This window comes from Nematostella vectensis, chromosome 2, assembly GCF_932526225.1.
Source record: "Nematostella vectensis chromosome 2, jaNemVect1.1, whole genome shotgun sequence".
NCBI classification, from domain to species: Eukaryota; Metazoa; Cnidaria; class Anthozoa; order Actiniaria; family Edwardsiidae; genus Nematostella; species Nematostella vectensis.
Genome location: NC_064035.1, coordinates 14,892,232 through 14,906,552, shown reverse-complemented (window position 1 = coordinate 14,906,552; position 14,321 = coordinate 14,892,232). Strand labels below are relative to the sequence as shown.

The 14,321-nt window shown below is 43.1% G+C and overlaps 1 protein-coding gene across 6 annotated transcripts in view; it reads left to right on the top strand.

Annotated features, from left to right (window-relative positions):
• Window positions 1–14,321, top strand: part of LOC5521826 (titin) — a 171,210-nt gene that overhangs the window by 99,362 nt on the left and 57,527 nt on the right. For 5 of the 6 annotated variants that reach the window (XM_048723309.1, XM_048723312.1, XM_048723310.1 and 2 more), the window contains exons 83-84: window positions 13,560–13,757; window positions 14,003–14,182. In XM_048723309.1, the coding sequence (XP_048579266.1) occupies window positions 13,560–13,757; window positions 14,003–14,182 (378 nt within the window). Of the gene's footprint in view, window positions 1–257; window positions 1,143–1,531; window positions 1,813–1,972; window positions 2,307–2,508; window positions 3,388–3,722; window positions 4,608–5,048; window positions 5,658–5,976; window positions 6,865–6,946; window positions 7,832–8,154; window positions 8,764–9,038; window positions 9,918–10,550; window positions 11,724–13,559; window positions 13,758–14,002; window positions 14,183–14,321 lie in introns of those variants that run through there. The other variant, XM_048723307.1, reaches the window with a different exon arrangement.

The following is a 14,321-nucleotide window of genomic DNA, read 5'->3' as shown; positions in this document are numbered from 1 at the left end:
TTGTTGAAGATTTTTACGTTGGGGATTTGTTAGGGTTATTGTTTTTACATACACAACGATCTATCCTATTATTTCCAGTACAATTGACTACAATGTCCTTTTAATATAAATACAGTTGAACCCGTTGTGGGCTTATAGAATATTGGGAAGTATAGCAACCTTGAAACGTGCAGAACATGTCTTGTTATTGAGCGGACGGGGTTCCGCTATGTTTATGACTACGTTGTTGCATATACCTTTACCTTTTTTGTCAACAGTACCTAAACCAAAGGACAAATGGTCGCTACCGGCGTTCTCCTCCAAGCTAAGGCCACTGGAAACACTAGAAGGGGAAAAGACCAAGTTCGTTGTTAATGTGTCCGGCGAGCCGATACCGACAGTTGAATGGTTCAAAGACGATACGCCAATCAAGCACGAGGATCGCTTTAGAACTTACTTTGACGGAAGAGTCTGTATGCTTGTGTTCAGAAAGACAGGTCTGGATGACCAAGGCGTATATAAATGTGTCCTTCGTAATGATGTGGGTACAGTGTCCTCCAGTGCTAACCTTATTGTGTCTAAAAAATCTGCGAGTCCACAAGTCGTGCCTAAGATTAAATTCGTAGACTCGTTTGAATGCAGCGAAGCCAGGCTGGAAGCTCATGTTGCCGGAGTTCCTCGACCAACTGTGGAGTGGTTTCTCGGAAGTGCTAAGCTCTGTGATGGGGAGAGATACCGCTTGGAACAAACAGATAACTTGTATACGCTTGTAATATCAAATCTACATATGGAGGATACGGGTCCATATAAGATCATTGCAACCAACGAGCATGGCTCCACCGGGTCCGTTGTAGATCTGACAGTCAAAGAACGGCTCTTTGGTCCCGAGTTCTTGGAGGAGGAAGGAGTATGGAATAAAGTTGCCAAGGCCGGCGGATTCGTCAATATCAGCTTCACTTTGAAAGGAAATCCGAGGCCACATGTAGTTTGGTACAGGGACGGCATCTTGCTGTATGATACGACGCGAATGGATATCAGGTCTAGGGGTGATCTGCATTATGTCAACATCTACGGTCTTACCCTTGAAGATGCAGGAAACTATGTCTGTGAGGCACGCAGTCGCATTGGTACGGCAATAAGGAGCTGTACACTTGAAATAAAAGGTGTGTTGCAGTGTTAGGCTCTTTTTTTTAAAAAATATTAACGCTTGTCGTGACTAGTAGTAACATCCTGCTATTATTCGTTTTCAGTAAATTCTCGTTTAAGCGCTCTGGGCGCTTTCCTGTTTTAAGGGTCGGAAGGGGACATAACTCGAAGTGATGCGCTTATTTAAAAAATCAGCATTATTGGTTCAATATCACCTTTTTCCGTGATAAAATAGTAGTAAAATGTTAATTTTAAAGGCCGTTTAATTTTAAAGGTCGCTCGGTTATTCTTGGTAATATTTTAAAGGGCAGGGCGCTTGATGGAAGTTGTGCGCTAAAACGAGCATTGACGGTAATTCGTGTATTATGATACAGTTTTGCTAATATTAGTTTTCCCTGTCGTAAAGTACCATCGATGGCTGGACCAGAAGAAAAGAAGATCTCGAAGCCTCTGATCGCCCAGGCCGATAATGATGTGCAAGCGGTAGAGGGCTGGAAGGTGCAGTTTCAGACACGCATCACAGGCTACCCCTATCCTCATGTCGAGTGGTATCGAGGAACGATCAAACTACACGACAGCGACAAGTACAAAATCGCTCAGACCAAGGAGGACGGCCTATACTCGCTGATCGTCAATGACGTAACCAAAGACGATATCGGCACTTACAAGTGCCTGGCCACAAACTCGGTGAGACTCCAAGAGATAAAAAAATATATAAAAAATATGGTTACTATCTTTTATCAATATTCGAGATTTTGTCGATGCAGTATTGTTTATCAAACTTCTTTCGTGAATTCCACGCCTTTCCTAAAATCTCTAATGACTCTATAATTGTCTTTATGTATAGGCTGGCTCATCAGCTTGCCGTATTAACCTTGACGTGAAAGACAAACAATATGCTCCTGAAATCCCCGGGCACGAGGATCGTCAGGAGCTGAACGTCCCTGAAGGGCAAGAGATCAACATGGACGTAGTAATCAAAAGCAAACCTAGACTAGAAGTGTCGTGGTACAAAGACGGAGAACTTCTCCAGGACACGAAGCGTATAGACATCCGTTCCAGAGGTGATCACTACTACCTAGTCATCCCATCTGCGGCCCCAGAGGATTCGGGCTTGTACAAGTGCGAGGGAGTGTCTACTTTAGGGACATCGTCTAAGACGTTTGACGTTAAAGTTGGAGGTATGTCCGCAATACGTCTCAGTCTATCCAAAAACAAGAACGAGATCGATGCAAACCTAAAAATGAAATCCGAAGAAAAGGTACTTTGCTCAAGTTTTCTAATGATTACTAGAAACTTCAACTGCTAGGCAACAGCTAAGATATTATTTTTAAAAAAACCTTTGTTAGAAGCTCAAATTGATATATTGATATTTTGTTGCAGTTCCCGACGGAAGCAGGGTTACTCCAAAATTCCTAAGTCACCTGAATTCACTTGATGTTGATGAGGGAGATTCCGCCAAGCTGACGTGCAAAATGTTTGGTAAACCTGAACCTACTGTTGAGTGGTTCAAAGACGACCAGCTTATAACTAACAATGACCGTGTGAGATCCTCCGTCGTTGGAAACACTTGCACTCTCATCTTCGAAACTGTTAATATCCAAGACCGTGGAGCGTATAGATGTACTGCAACAAACCAGGAGGGATCGACTTCTAGTAGCGCAGTTATCGTCGTCAATAGAGCGAGTATTACGCCACGAATAATCGAGAAGCCTCGAGATGTTGATGCAGTCGACGGAACAGATGCAAAGTTTACTGTTCGCGTTGAAGGATTCCCGCAGCCAAAGGTCACATGGTTCCATGAATCCACGAAAATCGTGAGCAGAGGGAGGTACGAAATCAGCAGAGTCGGCGACTTATACTCGCTAGTCATCAGAGGCGTGGAGTACCTCCATGTAGGCACCTACAAATGTATAGCAACTAACGACGCAGGTAAAGTTACAGCACACTGCCATCTTGATGTCACCAAACAGGACTTTGCACCGATTGTTGCCGGGAGCGAGATGCCGGAACCCATTGTTGTCAGAGAAGGCTGCGAGGTGTCTATGATGGCCAATGTAAGAGGAAAGCCAGCTCCGACTGTAGAGTGGTTCAAAGACGGACAATTGCTCAGCAACACCAACAATCTGCACTTGAGGGCTCGTGGGGAATACTTTAATCTAGATCTCCTAAAAACTACTCAAGCAGATTCAGGGACTTATAAATTTGTGGCTACGAATGACCTTGGAAGCGCTTACAGAATATTCAACTTGAATGTTACAGGTAAGGCTTTTGTCATTTTTATTTCTCCAAAGCACGATTTGGACAGCCTAGGATACAAGGCGTAGCCAGATATTCTTCATTCGCACTAACAGAAGATAAAGAGTGTCGTAGTTTTTCGATATTGTAGTGGTGTAGTATGGTTCTATTTCAGTCGTCAGATTGCGTGCCACAGCAAAGTTCGAGTTAATGTAATTTATTTTCGTTATAATTAGTATTGCTTGTTTTCGATGGAAAAACGTACATTATGGATTTGAATTTCTTGCTCATGGGAAGAAATTTTGCTGATTTTGCATGTTTGTTAATGCATATTCTAAACATCTGCTATTCTCTCTCAGCTATCGCTCCTAAGGAAAAATGGTCATCCCCTATCTTTGTGACAGAGCTCTCCCCTTTGAGTGTGACAGAAGGTGACTACACCAAGTTTGTAGCTCACGTATCTGGCGTCCCTCTACCCTCCATCCAATGGTATAAAGACGACAACCCAATCAGCTCTAACCATCGCATCCGAACCTTCTTCGACGGCCATGTTGTCAAGCTATTGATCGGGCAAATAACACTTGAAGACCAAGGACAGTACAAAGTTGTCCTAAAGAACGAGTCAGGCAGCGCCACGTCTTCCGCTAAGTTGTCAGTGAGGGAGGAATACGGTAAGCCTGCGATAACTCAGCTATACCGCGACGTTGAAGGATTCGACGGAAGCGAATCGGAGCTAACAGTACAAGTTAGTGGTGTACCTGCAGCCGAGGTCGAGTGGTTCCGTGGCAAAACCAAACTCTTCCCAAGCGAACGGTATCATTTCAAACAGGACAATGACTCTCATTCACTAGTTATCCGCGACTTGTGTCGTGACGACTCAGGTGCGTACAAAATCATTGCTACCAACGAATACGGAAGAACAGGGGCTCTCATCGACCTGACTGTGAAAGAACGACTCTTTGGGCCTGAATTTATCGAGGAAGATGGGAAATGGTCGAAAATTGTACGAGAACGCGGCTTTGCGAATATCACCTTCATGGTGCTTGGTAATCCCAGGCCTGCGGTGTTCTGGTTTAAAGACGGTGTTCAGTTATACGAGACAAGTCGTATGGATATGAGATCTAGGGACAGCCTGCAGTACTTGAACATATTCGGCCTGACGCCTGATGACGCGGGGACGTATGTGTGCGAGGCGCGTAGTCGATTGGGTACATGCTTCCGGAGCTGCACCCTGGACGTCAAAGGTGATAAATTGAACCACCGATTACAATAAGCATTTTCAAAATTCTTTGAAGATTTTATAACCACAAAAAACGGTATTTAAAGAAGCTCTAAGACACTTATATTGCTATCTAAAATGAATATATGTTGCGTCATTTTTACGAAGAACTCCTTATCTTTGCGTACATTTCACTTTTTTTGGCTGAAACACATAATGATATATAGATACCTTTTGTTTAGACTGAGAAAAACACAGGATATCTCTATATTATTTTTTTACGGATAGCCCGCCAACATCTCAGTTAACCACTGTATATATAATGTTGTATATAAGTGTTGACGTTCATAAAAACGTTGTTCAATCATAGGTGTAGAGCGGAGTACTCTACATGTATTCGTACGAGTGTGATAGAAAAAAGCTTTGAAGTGCTCTGGCATTTTAACATTTCGATGTTTTCTTCCAGCTGTTCGTCCTCGAAGGGGAAATGAAGTTCAAGCCTGTAAACCCCAAACCTCGAAGATGGCAAACGTGACCGCTGTGGAAGGCTGGAAGGTGCAGTTGGATACACGGATGACGGGATATCCAGTTCCGATTGTTGAATGGTTCCGCGGAGAAGAAAAGATAACAGACGGGGGAAGATACAAGACTGCAAGGATGGAAGACGAAGGACTATATTCCCTTATTATCAGTGACGTTCAACTAGAAGATTCGGGGTCTTACCGGGCAGTGGCCTCTAATAATTTGGGAGAAGCGACAACACTTGCGGAATTAACAGTGAAGGGCAAGCATTTCGCGCGCGAGTTGGAGGAGGGAGGTTGCCACAGCCGCTTGACATTTAGGAAGGGACAGATGGTAAGCGTCAAGGCCATCGTGCCGGCACATCCAAAGCAGGTCATATGGTATAAGGACGGTATCCGTCTGGAAGACTCGAGACGTGTTAACCTCCGGTCTGTCGGAGAGAGGTATTATGTCGTAGTCCCTTCCGCGTCTTTTGAGGACAGTGGCATTTACAAGTGCGAAACTACTAGCGAGAAAGAAACAACCTCCCAGCTATTTGACATCCATATCGAAGGTAATAACAAATCGTGCTGATTCAAGCTTGTTACACAGTGCGTTTGATATGCCGCATTATCCGGTATCAAAGAAATTTTAGTGTGGTATCGGATATCGGACTTGATGCACGTCAACAAAAAATCAAATGAAAATGACACTATGGCTTTTTACATAAACTTCTTAACAGTTAAGACCTTGCTAAATATAGGGATTGTATAATTGTCCATTGTTTACAAAAAACACCACATTTACGATGTCTTGTTTAATATCTGAAATTTATATTATAGCGACAGCAACATATTTGTTAATTTAAGCGATATTTTTTTTATCATTTTTAGATGTTTGCAAGAGTGCTTTGGCTCCAGGATTCAAGTCCGCCTTACGTTCTCTTGATGTAACAGAAGACGAATCCGCCGAGTTTCGCTGTGAAGTGTCCGGATCACCCGCACCACGCATTCAGTGGTTCATGAATGACCAACCAGTATCCAGGGACTCGCGTATTATAACCTCATCAGACGGACCCGTTCACAAACTAGCTATTACCAAAGCAACCTTACAGGACACTGGCGTTTATAAATGCCTTGCTGTGAATGACAATGGCTCTGCGACGTCAACAGCGGATCTCAACGTAAGTCACTGCCGAATGAAGCCGACTTTTGTGGAGCGTCTACGAGAGGTGACAACTGTTTTTGGTGGAGAGGCGAGTTTCAGCGTGCGTGTTAAAGGTTTCCCCAGACCAAAGATTGTCTGGTATAAGGACATAACGAGGTTGATCAACAGGGGGCGCTTCCACATCAGCGAGGAAGGGGATTTGTACAACCTAACAATCGAAAATGTAGGGCGTGATGATAGCGGAACCTACATGTGCATCCTTTCCAACGCTGTTGGTAAAGAAACTTGCCGCAGCCAGTTAGTAGTGGAAGCGGAAGAGTTTGCACCATTCTTCCCAGAGGACGAGGGTCAAGGTGCCGTACCCGTTGTCACCAGACAAGATTCTGAAGTGGAACTAGGTGCTGTGGTACGTGGAAGTCCTAAGCCCGAGGTAGCCTGGTACAAAGATGACGAGGATGTTGCCACTGATGCTGACGGTTTAGATGTCGGCTCACGCGATAATGTCTATTTCCTACGATTTGCAAGGCCATCTGTTAAAGATGGGGGACTATACAAGTGTGTAGCGACCAATGAACATGGCGAAGCATCAATGTTATTCAACCTCGACGTTGAAGGTAATTGAAGTTTTTGTTTTATTACTTTGTATTTACCTCTGTTGTGAAAGGTATCCAAATTTGCTTGTTTCTCTTGTTCAAGGCCATGTTCCGGAGGAGGACTGGTCGGCGCCGAGTTTCGTTATTGAACTTACGCCAACGACGGTCACAGAAGGAGAATCGACTGCGCTTGAGGTAGAAATAACTGGTACACCATTACCAAAGGTTGAGTGGTTCAAGAACGACAAACCAGTCAAACATGACCACTTAGTGCGATCGTATTTTGATGGAAAAGTTATAAGATTGATCGTGAGGCGTACAACGCTAGAAGATGCGGGTCTATACAGATGCACAATCTTAAATGACTTAGGAACAGCCTCGTCGATGGCCGATCTATCAGTTAACAGAGCACTCACAAAACCAGAGGTAGCAGAAAAGATGACTGATATTGATGCAGTGGAGGGCACCGAGGTTAGATTAGAGGTAATCAAGTTCGGGTGTCCTATGCCTAAGGTTGAGTGGTTCCGTGACAATGTACAGTTGACCAACAACGATCGGTACACAATCTCTGAGACTGAAGATACCAGCACTCTTGTCATCAGGAACTGTACCACGAATGACACTGGACCATATAAGGTTATCGGTACAAATGAGTGCGGTATTGGAGGTGCAGTGCTTAACCTTATAATCCATGAGAGGGAGTTTGGCCCGGAGTTTATTGACGAGGAAGGAGAGTATGTCAAGGTTGTGCGCTCAGAGGGAGTTGCCAATATCACGTTTACAGTCAGAGGCAATCCTCGACCGGAAGTGATCTGGTACAAGGATGGAACTCTGCTCTCTGATACCACACGAATGGACACAAGATCTAGAGGGGATACTCACTACCTGAACATCTTCAGTCTGACTTCTGAAGACGCGGGAACATATATGTGTGAAGCGCGCAGTAAGCTGGGGAAATGTTTTAGGAGCTGTATTCTCGATGTTCAAGGTATGTAAAACATAGGTTGGTAAAAAGAGTGCCGTATCTCTTATTCTAGTCTTCCACTTTTTGACACCATTACCACAAATAATCCTGCCACTCAATCTAAATCTTTTTTTGTTTAGTATTTCAATTGAGGTAAGCAAGTATCTTTTGGAACATGGTTTAGTTATGCCCCACAACTGTAACTCTGATGTTAAAATAACTTTAACACTTAGAGCACCAAGCTACCCGTTTTTCTTACCACCATTACCTTAATTTTTGGATTATGAAACCAGAACATCATTTTAATTCATCACTAAAATACTGTTTTGTCATTCTGTGTTTTGTAGCTGTTCCTAAAGAGGAAGTCGATCATGGGCAGATAGTTAAACCTGTCATCACACGGAAAATCCGCGATGCACAAGGCGAGGAGGGGAGCAATATCCGCTTTGAGATCCATGTTAAAAGCCATCCACCGCCACACGTCGAGTGGTATCGCGGCTCCATCAAGCTCGCACATGGACCAAAGTACCAGATCTCCGAGGGAGATGGAGCCTACTCGCTCACGATCACAGGCGTCCAGAAAGACGACACGGGATCATACAAGGTAGTCGCTACCAACCAGGCTGGCAGTTCCACTTCGCGAGCTGAGGTCGTTGTAAAGGATAAACCATTGGCTCCGAAAGTTGCTGAGATGACAGCAACAGGACCCATAACTATCACCCGTGGTAATCAGCTGAATTTGAATGTGACTATCAGAGGCAAGCCTAAGCCGAGCGTCGTATGGTACAAGGATGGCAATAAGATCCTGACATCCAGGAATGTGCAGATCAGGTCGTGCGGTGATGTCTACCATCTTATCATCTTATTTACTAAATCTGAGCATGCAGGGACGTACTCGTGTGAAGCGACTAGTAAACTAGGAAATACCTCGGCGAAGTTCGACGTCCAAATTCAAGGTATGGGTAACAAAGGATAATACATCATGTTATTTCCTTGCTTCTGGATTGAAACGTGTAAAACGGGGTGTTTTCTTATGCGCGCAAACAAACAACGTTTACTTGATTGTGCACGCGCTCTTGCGTCCGATATCGGGGTCAATATCCTAAGATACCTTGCTGCGGAAGAGCTGTCAAATGGTGTGACAGCCAGTCAGTATATGGGTACCGATGGCCGATGGAGAAAGCAAATATTGATTGATCCCCCACCCACATATTTTTTTCTTTGTGTTCAGCTCCTGAGGCAGCACCGAAAGCCCCAGCCTTCTTAAAACAGCTCCTTCCACAGAACGCTAGAGAAGGCGACGTCGTCAAATTCAGCTGTAAGGTTACGGGTTACCCAGAGCCAGAAATCGAGTGGACAAGAGATGGTGTGTCTATGGAATCGGACGAGCGTGTCACTACCTGGTATGACGGCGAGCACTCTACGCTATCTATCCATAACGCCAATCACGCAGACAGTGGTATGTACAAGTGTACCTTGAAGAACAATTCAGGCTGGGCATCAAGCAGTGCAGAACTTGTCGTAGGTGGAAAGACGCAACGACCACGCCTGTCTGATAATATGAAGGAGCTCTTTGCAACAGTAGGTGGCGAGGCAAGGTTTGAGGTCACTATGAAGGCAACCCCAAAACCCAAAATCTGCTGGTACAAAGACGAGATCACGCTTCGAAGCCGCGATCGCTACACAATGAAGGAGGAAGATGGAATATATACTCTCATTATCAAAGAGGTTCAGTTGAGTGATTCCGGCACTTATAAGTTCGTAGCATCTAATAAGGCTGGCAAGACGACATTCCTTGGCTACTTGGAGGTAATGGAGAAGACAGTTGCTCCAGAATTCCCCGACCGTGAGACCCTGGAACAAGTAGTTGGCGTCGAAGGCCGTGAGGTTGAGCTGAGTACTGTTGTCAAGGGTCTACCAAGACCTTCTGTGAAGTGGTACAAAGAGGGTAAACTACTTCACACCAGTAAGGCCTTGACTGTATCGACGAGCGGGGACACGCATTACGTGTGGATACCGTCCGCGAAGCATGAACACTCTGGACGCTATCGATGTGAGGCTACCAACAGCAATGGTACTGCACACAGAGACTTCGTGCTTAACATTCAAGGTACTATAGTTAGAATCTCATAGCTAATTCAAAGGCGAGCATCATAATCCAGAAACAATGCCACTGTTTTGTCTACCTCGGCAATGATTCATGTCTCTATCCAACCCTATAATATCAGGTTACTCACAAGATCATATTGTCGTGTTGCAGGAGGGAGAAAATGCTTCATCCATTTAATCATTCCATGGACGCCGTCTTTTGCCTAGAGGATCACGTTCCATGATACCACAATAATTGATACTCGACACAATCCGGTCATCACATCCGATTCTTTAGTCATAACTTCTTACCACAACCGCTAGCGAATCATATAATTCTTTAATAACCCGATTCTTTTCGCCATATCAAATAGTTTTCGAACTTCTTACCAAAACCGCCAGTCGAACCAGAACTATTTCATTCGTACCGGAATCTCGTTGCTTTTTTTCGATCGTGTTAAATATATCGTCATCGCAATGCACCATCACGCCACCACGTTTTCTGGATGTCGTTCTTTAATGGAGGTCATTCTGTCATTTTTTTCATCGTCAAGTTCAACGGCAAGTCTTCCCCGTGCATCATTTTTTCGGTTTCACAGATGCGTTCACTATTTGATTAAACTGTTTATTGACTGAGCTCCTTGTGAAATTCCAGCTCAAGTTCCTGCAGAACAGTGGGTCGCTCCGGCCTTTACTGCACCACTTCAGCATATCGACATTTTAGAAGGAGACACCACGAGATTTATTGGCGAAATCACTGGTGTTCCTGTCCCTGTAGTAGAATGGTACAGAGACGACAGACCAGTCACACGAGACCATCGACTTCGGACGTACTCCGATGGCCGAGTCGTCATACTGTTGCTGAGACAAACCAACATCTCTGACGCAGGTGTCTTCAAGTGTGTATTACGTAACGATCTCGGCACTGTGGCATCATCTGCTAGCCTGAACGTGAACGAAGGCTACTCCAAGCCTGAGATAAATGAAAAGCTGAAGAAAATAGAAGCGTTTGAAGGCGGAGAGGCTCGCTTTGTTCTGTTAGTGACAGGATTTCCACCGCCTCGAGTTGACTGGTACCGCGGTACAACCAAGATCACAGATTGTAATAGGTATAGCTCTACCTTGACATCAGACGGCATGGCGTCTCTGACGATCCGCAAGATCAGACAGGAGGATGGAGGTCTGTATGGATGCGTGGCGGTTAACGAGTACGGCGAGACCACTTCTATTGTCGACCTGCACGTTGGCGAGAAGCACTACGGACCGGAGTTTGCAGAGGAGGAACTCGACTGGTCCAAGACTGCCCGAAAAGGCGAGAACGCCAGGATCACCTTTACTGTAAGCGGAAATCCCCGCCCCGACGTGGTATGGTACAAGGATGGAATGCTGTTGTTTGACACAACGCATGTGGACATGAGGTCCAGAGGAGATATCCAATATTTAACCATATTCGGTCTGACGCATGACGACACTGGCACGTATGTTTGCGAGGCTCAGAGTCGTCTTGGCAAGTCCTTCAGGACATATGCCTTGAAAGTTGAAGAACAGGCTTGAAAGATAGGAATCTAGGCAAAAGAGTTTTGTAAAGTGAACATATTTTTTTGAAAAAAGTTTGGTATTTAAGATGTAATGCATTGAGATGCATTTCTGACAACAGAACGGGCAAAAGCTTTCTAATAAATCTGTAGTTGTTCAAGCCCACCGTTACCGGCCAAAATACCCGCGTACCGATGCAAACACGTGAAAGTTGGTTGGTGTTGAGTGTTGATTTTTGTTTATTGTAGACTGTTGAAATGATACAGTTAGTAAATAAATATTTGATTCATTATTGTTGTGCTCATGGTTTATTTCTCTCCTTAGTTAACATAATGTTTCAGCTGTAATCCCCAACTCTTATTATTATTTCCCACACGTTCTTTTGAGTGTTACTCTCACCCGATTCCTCTATAAGTACCCACACCATTCTTTTGAGTGTTACTCTTACCGCATTTCTCTATGAGTACCCACACCATTATTTTTAGTGTTACTCTCACCCCATTTCTCTATGAGTAAAAGTTTTGATCTCTACTCAGTTTTGTATGTTCTAGAATTGATGGCGAAACAACAGAATCGTTTCTTCATTGTTGCCGAACCATTTGTGCATTTTTAGCAGTTCCTTATTCAGGCTATATAGCTCAGCCCCCCAGAGTAAGCCTTTTCATTATCCCCTAGCGAATCATTTAAGCTATTTTGTAGTTGTATGTTGGCTTGATATTTTTTAATAACAACTCTCAATAATATGGGTTGGGTTTTATTATCTTGAATCTTTGACCATAATTTGTCCTGTTTGCTAAGAGTTTCTGTGTGTTATTTAAAAAGTACTTTCCTCTTTTGTCCATGACACCTCGCGAGTCACATGCAGATACACATGCGCTTTAGAATTAAAATAACATATTTTTAATCAAATCTATCAGAAAAAGAAAACACTTGATATAATATTATAATCACTAACAACATCTCGTTTTTGAGCGTCAGTCAACGCGCGAGTCACATCCAATAACACATGCGCATTGTAATCAAAGTAACTTGTAAACATATCTTTATTGAAATCTATCAGAAATACAGCCTTCACGTGATGTAATAAACAATTCATTATAATATCTTTTTTTCGCGTCTATTCAGTCGAATCTCGTGACTGTTCTTCATTATACGCTATGACGTCTGACAGATCTATTTCATTTTGTTGTCTATTTAAACGAAAACGTTTTATGGCCTCATGATAACTTGTTTGGTTGTATGAAATGTAAATTCGAACTGATGAAGCTGTCAAAATATCCTTGTATTGTCGCTAGTGATTTCCCAAATTTCAACTAAGGACATCCCTGGGTGGACGTTAGATTACAAAAGAAGATATTGGGGCATGTCGTGGTAGGTATGGGTAAGTAAGACTAAGCCGAGCAGGTTTGTATAAAAGGGTGGAACGTGAGTTTTGGGATGCTTTTATTTGTGTTTGTTTCAAGCTAAGCATTAAGAAATTAGAAATGTTAAGCTTGTTGCAGTTTATGATGTGGTATATTTTATTATTGCTTTGCACATTTATTTTGTGGATAAGCAAACATTTTGTTTATGCTATCGCAACCGCCTATTCAATCTTTATGTCCCCTTGTATGACTATAAAGAGGTAAAGTGTTCCCAATTACTTTGAGAACAATTTTCCTCATTAAGTTGATGTTTATTATATTGATGTATATCGTGTTATTATTTATATGTCTTCGTGTTGTAATGCTAAGGCATGTTTATATTATACCCATCTTTGTACTATAAAGAGGTCAAGTGTTCCCAATTACCTTGAGAGCAATTTTCCTCATTGAGTTCATGCTTATCATATTTATGTATATTGTATTATCATTCATATGTTGATATGTTGTGGTGTTGCAATGTTTATATTACACTTATCCTTGTACTAATGTTGTGACGTTTATTTTTTGACAATAAGTGTTTTCGTCAGTCTTTTTTCGTCTTCCGTTCAAGTAAAGCATTCTCAACCGCAAGTTTGGAATGTTTTGCTTGTCTTCTGTATTCTCGTTATTTTTCTGCTTTCAGATGTCTGATGCCTTTCAAATATGTGCTATGTATGCTTGATCTGTGTTGTGTTACCTAACATTTTAAATATCTCCTGACACAGTTCCCCAAAAGATTGAAGACACGACGGCTCCCGATTCCAAGGCACCTGTTTTCAAGCAACCTCTGAAAGATATCATAGCTATAGCAGGCGAGGAAGCTAAGCTTGACGTCATCGTCTCTGTCGGTGCCGAGGTGGACTGGTACAGAGGCGATCAGGCCATTGAAGACAAAGGACGATTTATGCTTGTTGACGACGAAGGTGATGATAGCACATTCATTTCTTTTGCAGGTGTGGTGAAAGTGTAAAGCCTTTGTCAGCTTTTGTTTTGGTATCTGGCAAATGTAACTTTAACTTTATTAACGTACATACAACAACTCTCGCTTGCTGCTCCCGTTCTAGGTTCTAGCCTTTAAATGCAATGCCACATGGACATGCGAATCTATCTACTAGTCGCTTAGGCTAGTTATTCAGGCATTATCGTCAACGTATTTATTTTGTTTCAGGTGAGGGTATGTTTTCATTGTTGATCGATGATGTCCAACCGTCCGACAGTGGGATGTACGAGTGCGTAGCCTTCAACAATGCAGGCGAGGTTTCCAGCAAGGCTGAACTGATAGTCAATGATGGCGCTTCACCTGTCCCAGAAGAAAAGATCCAAGAGGAGACTGCTCCAGCTGTTGAAGGTAGATTTGATAGGTCTATTAACAATAGAGCTATCTGCTTTTACTAACTGCTATCTGCTATTAACCTTTGTTTAACAAGTAACCTTGAAAACCTATGTTAAACCTATTGATATAATGCTAAGTCTAAGTATTTAAATGC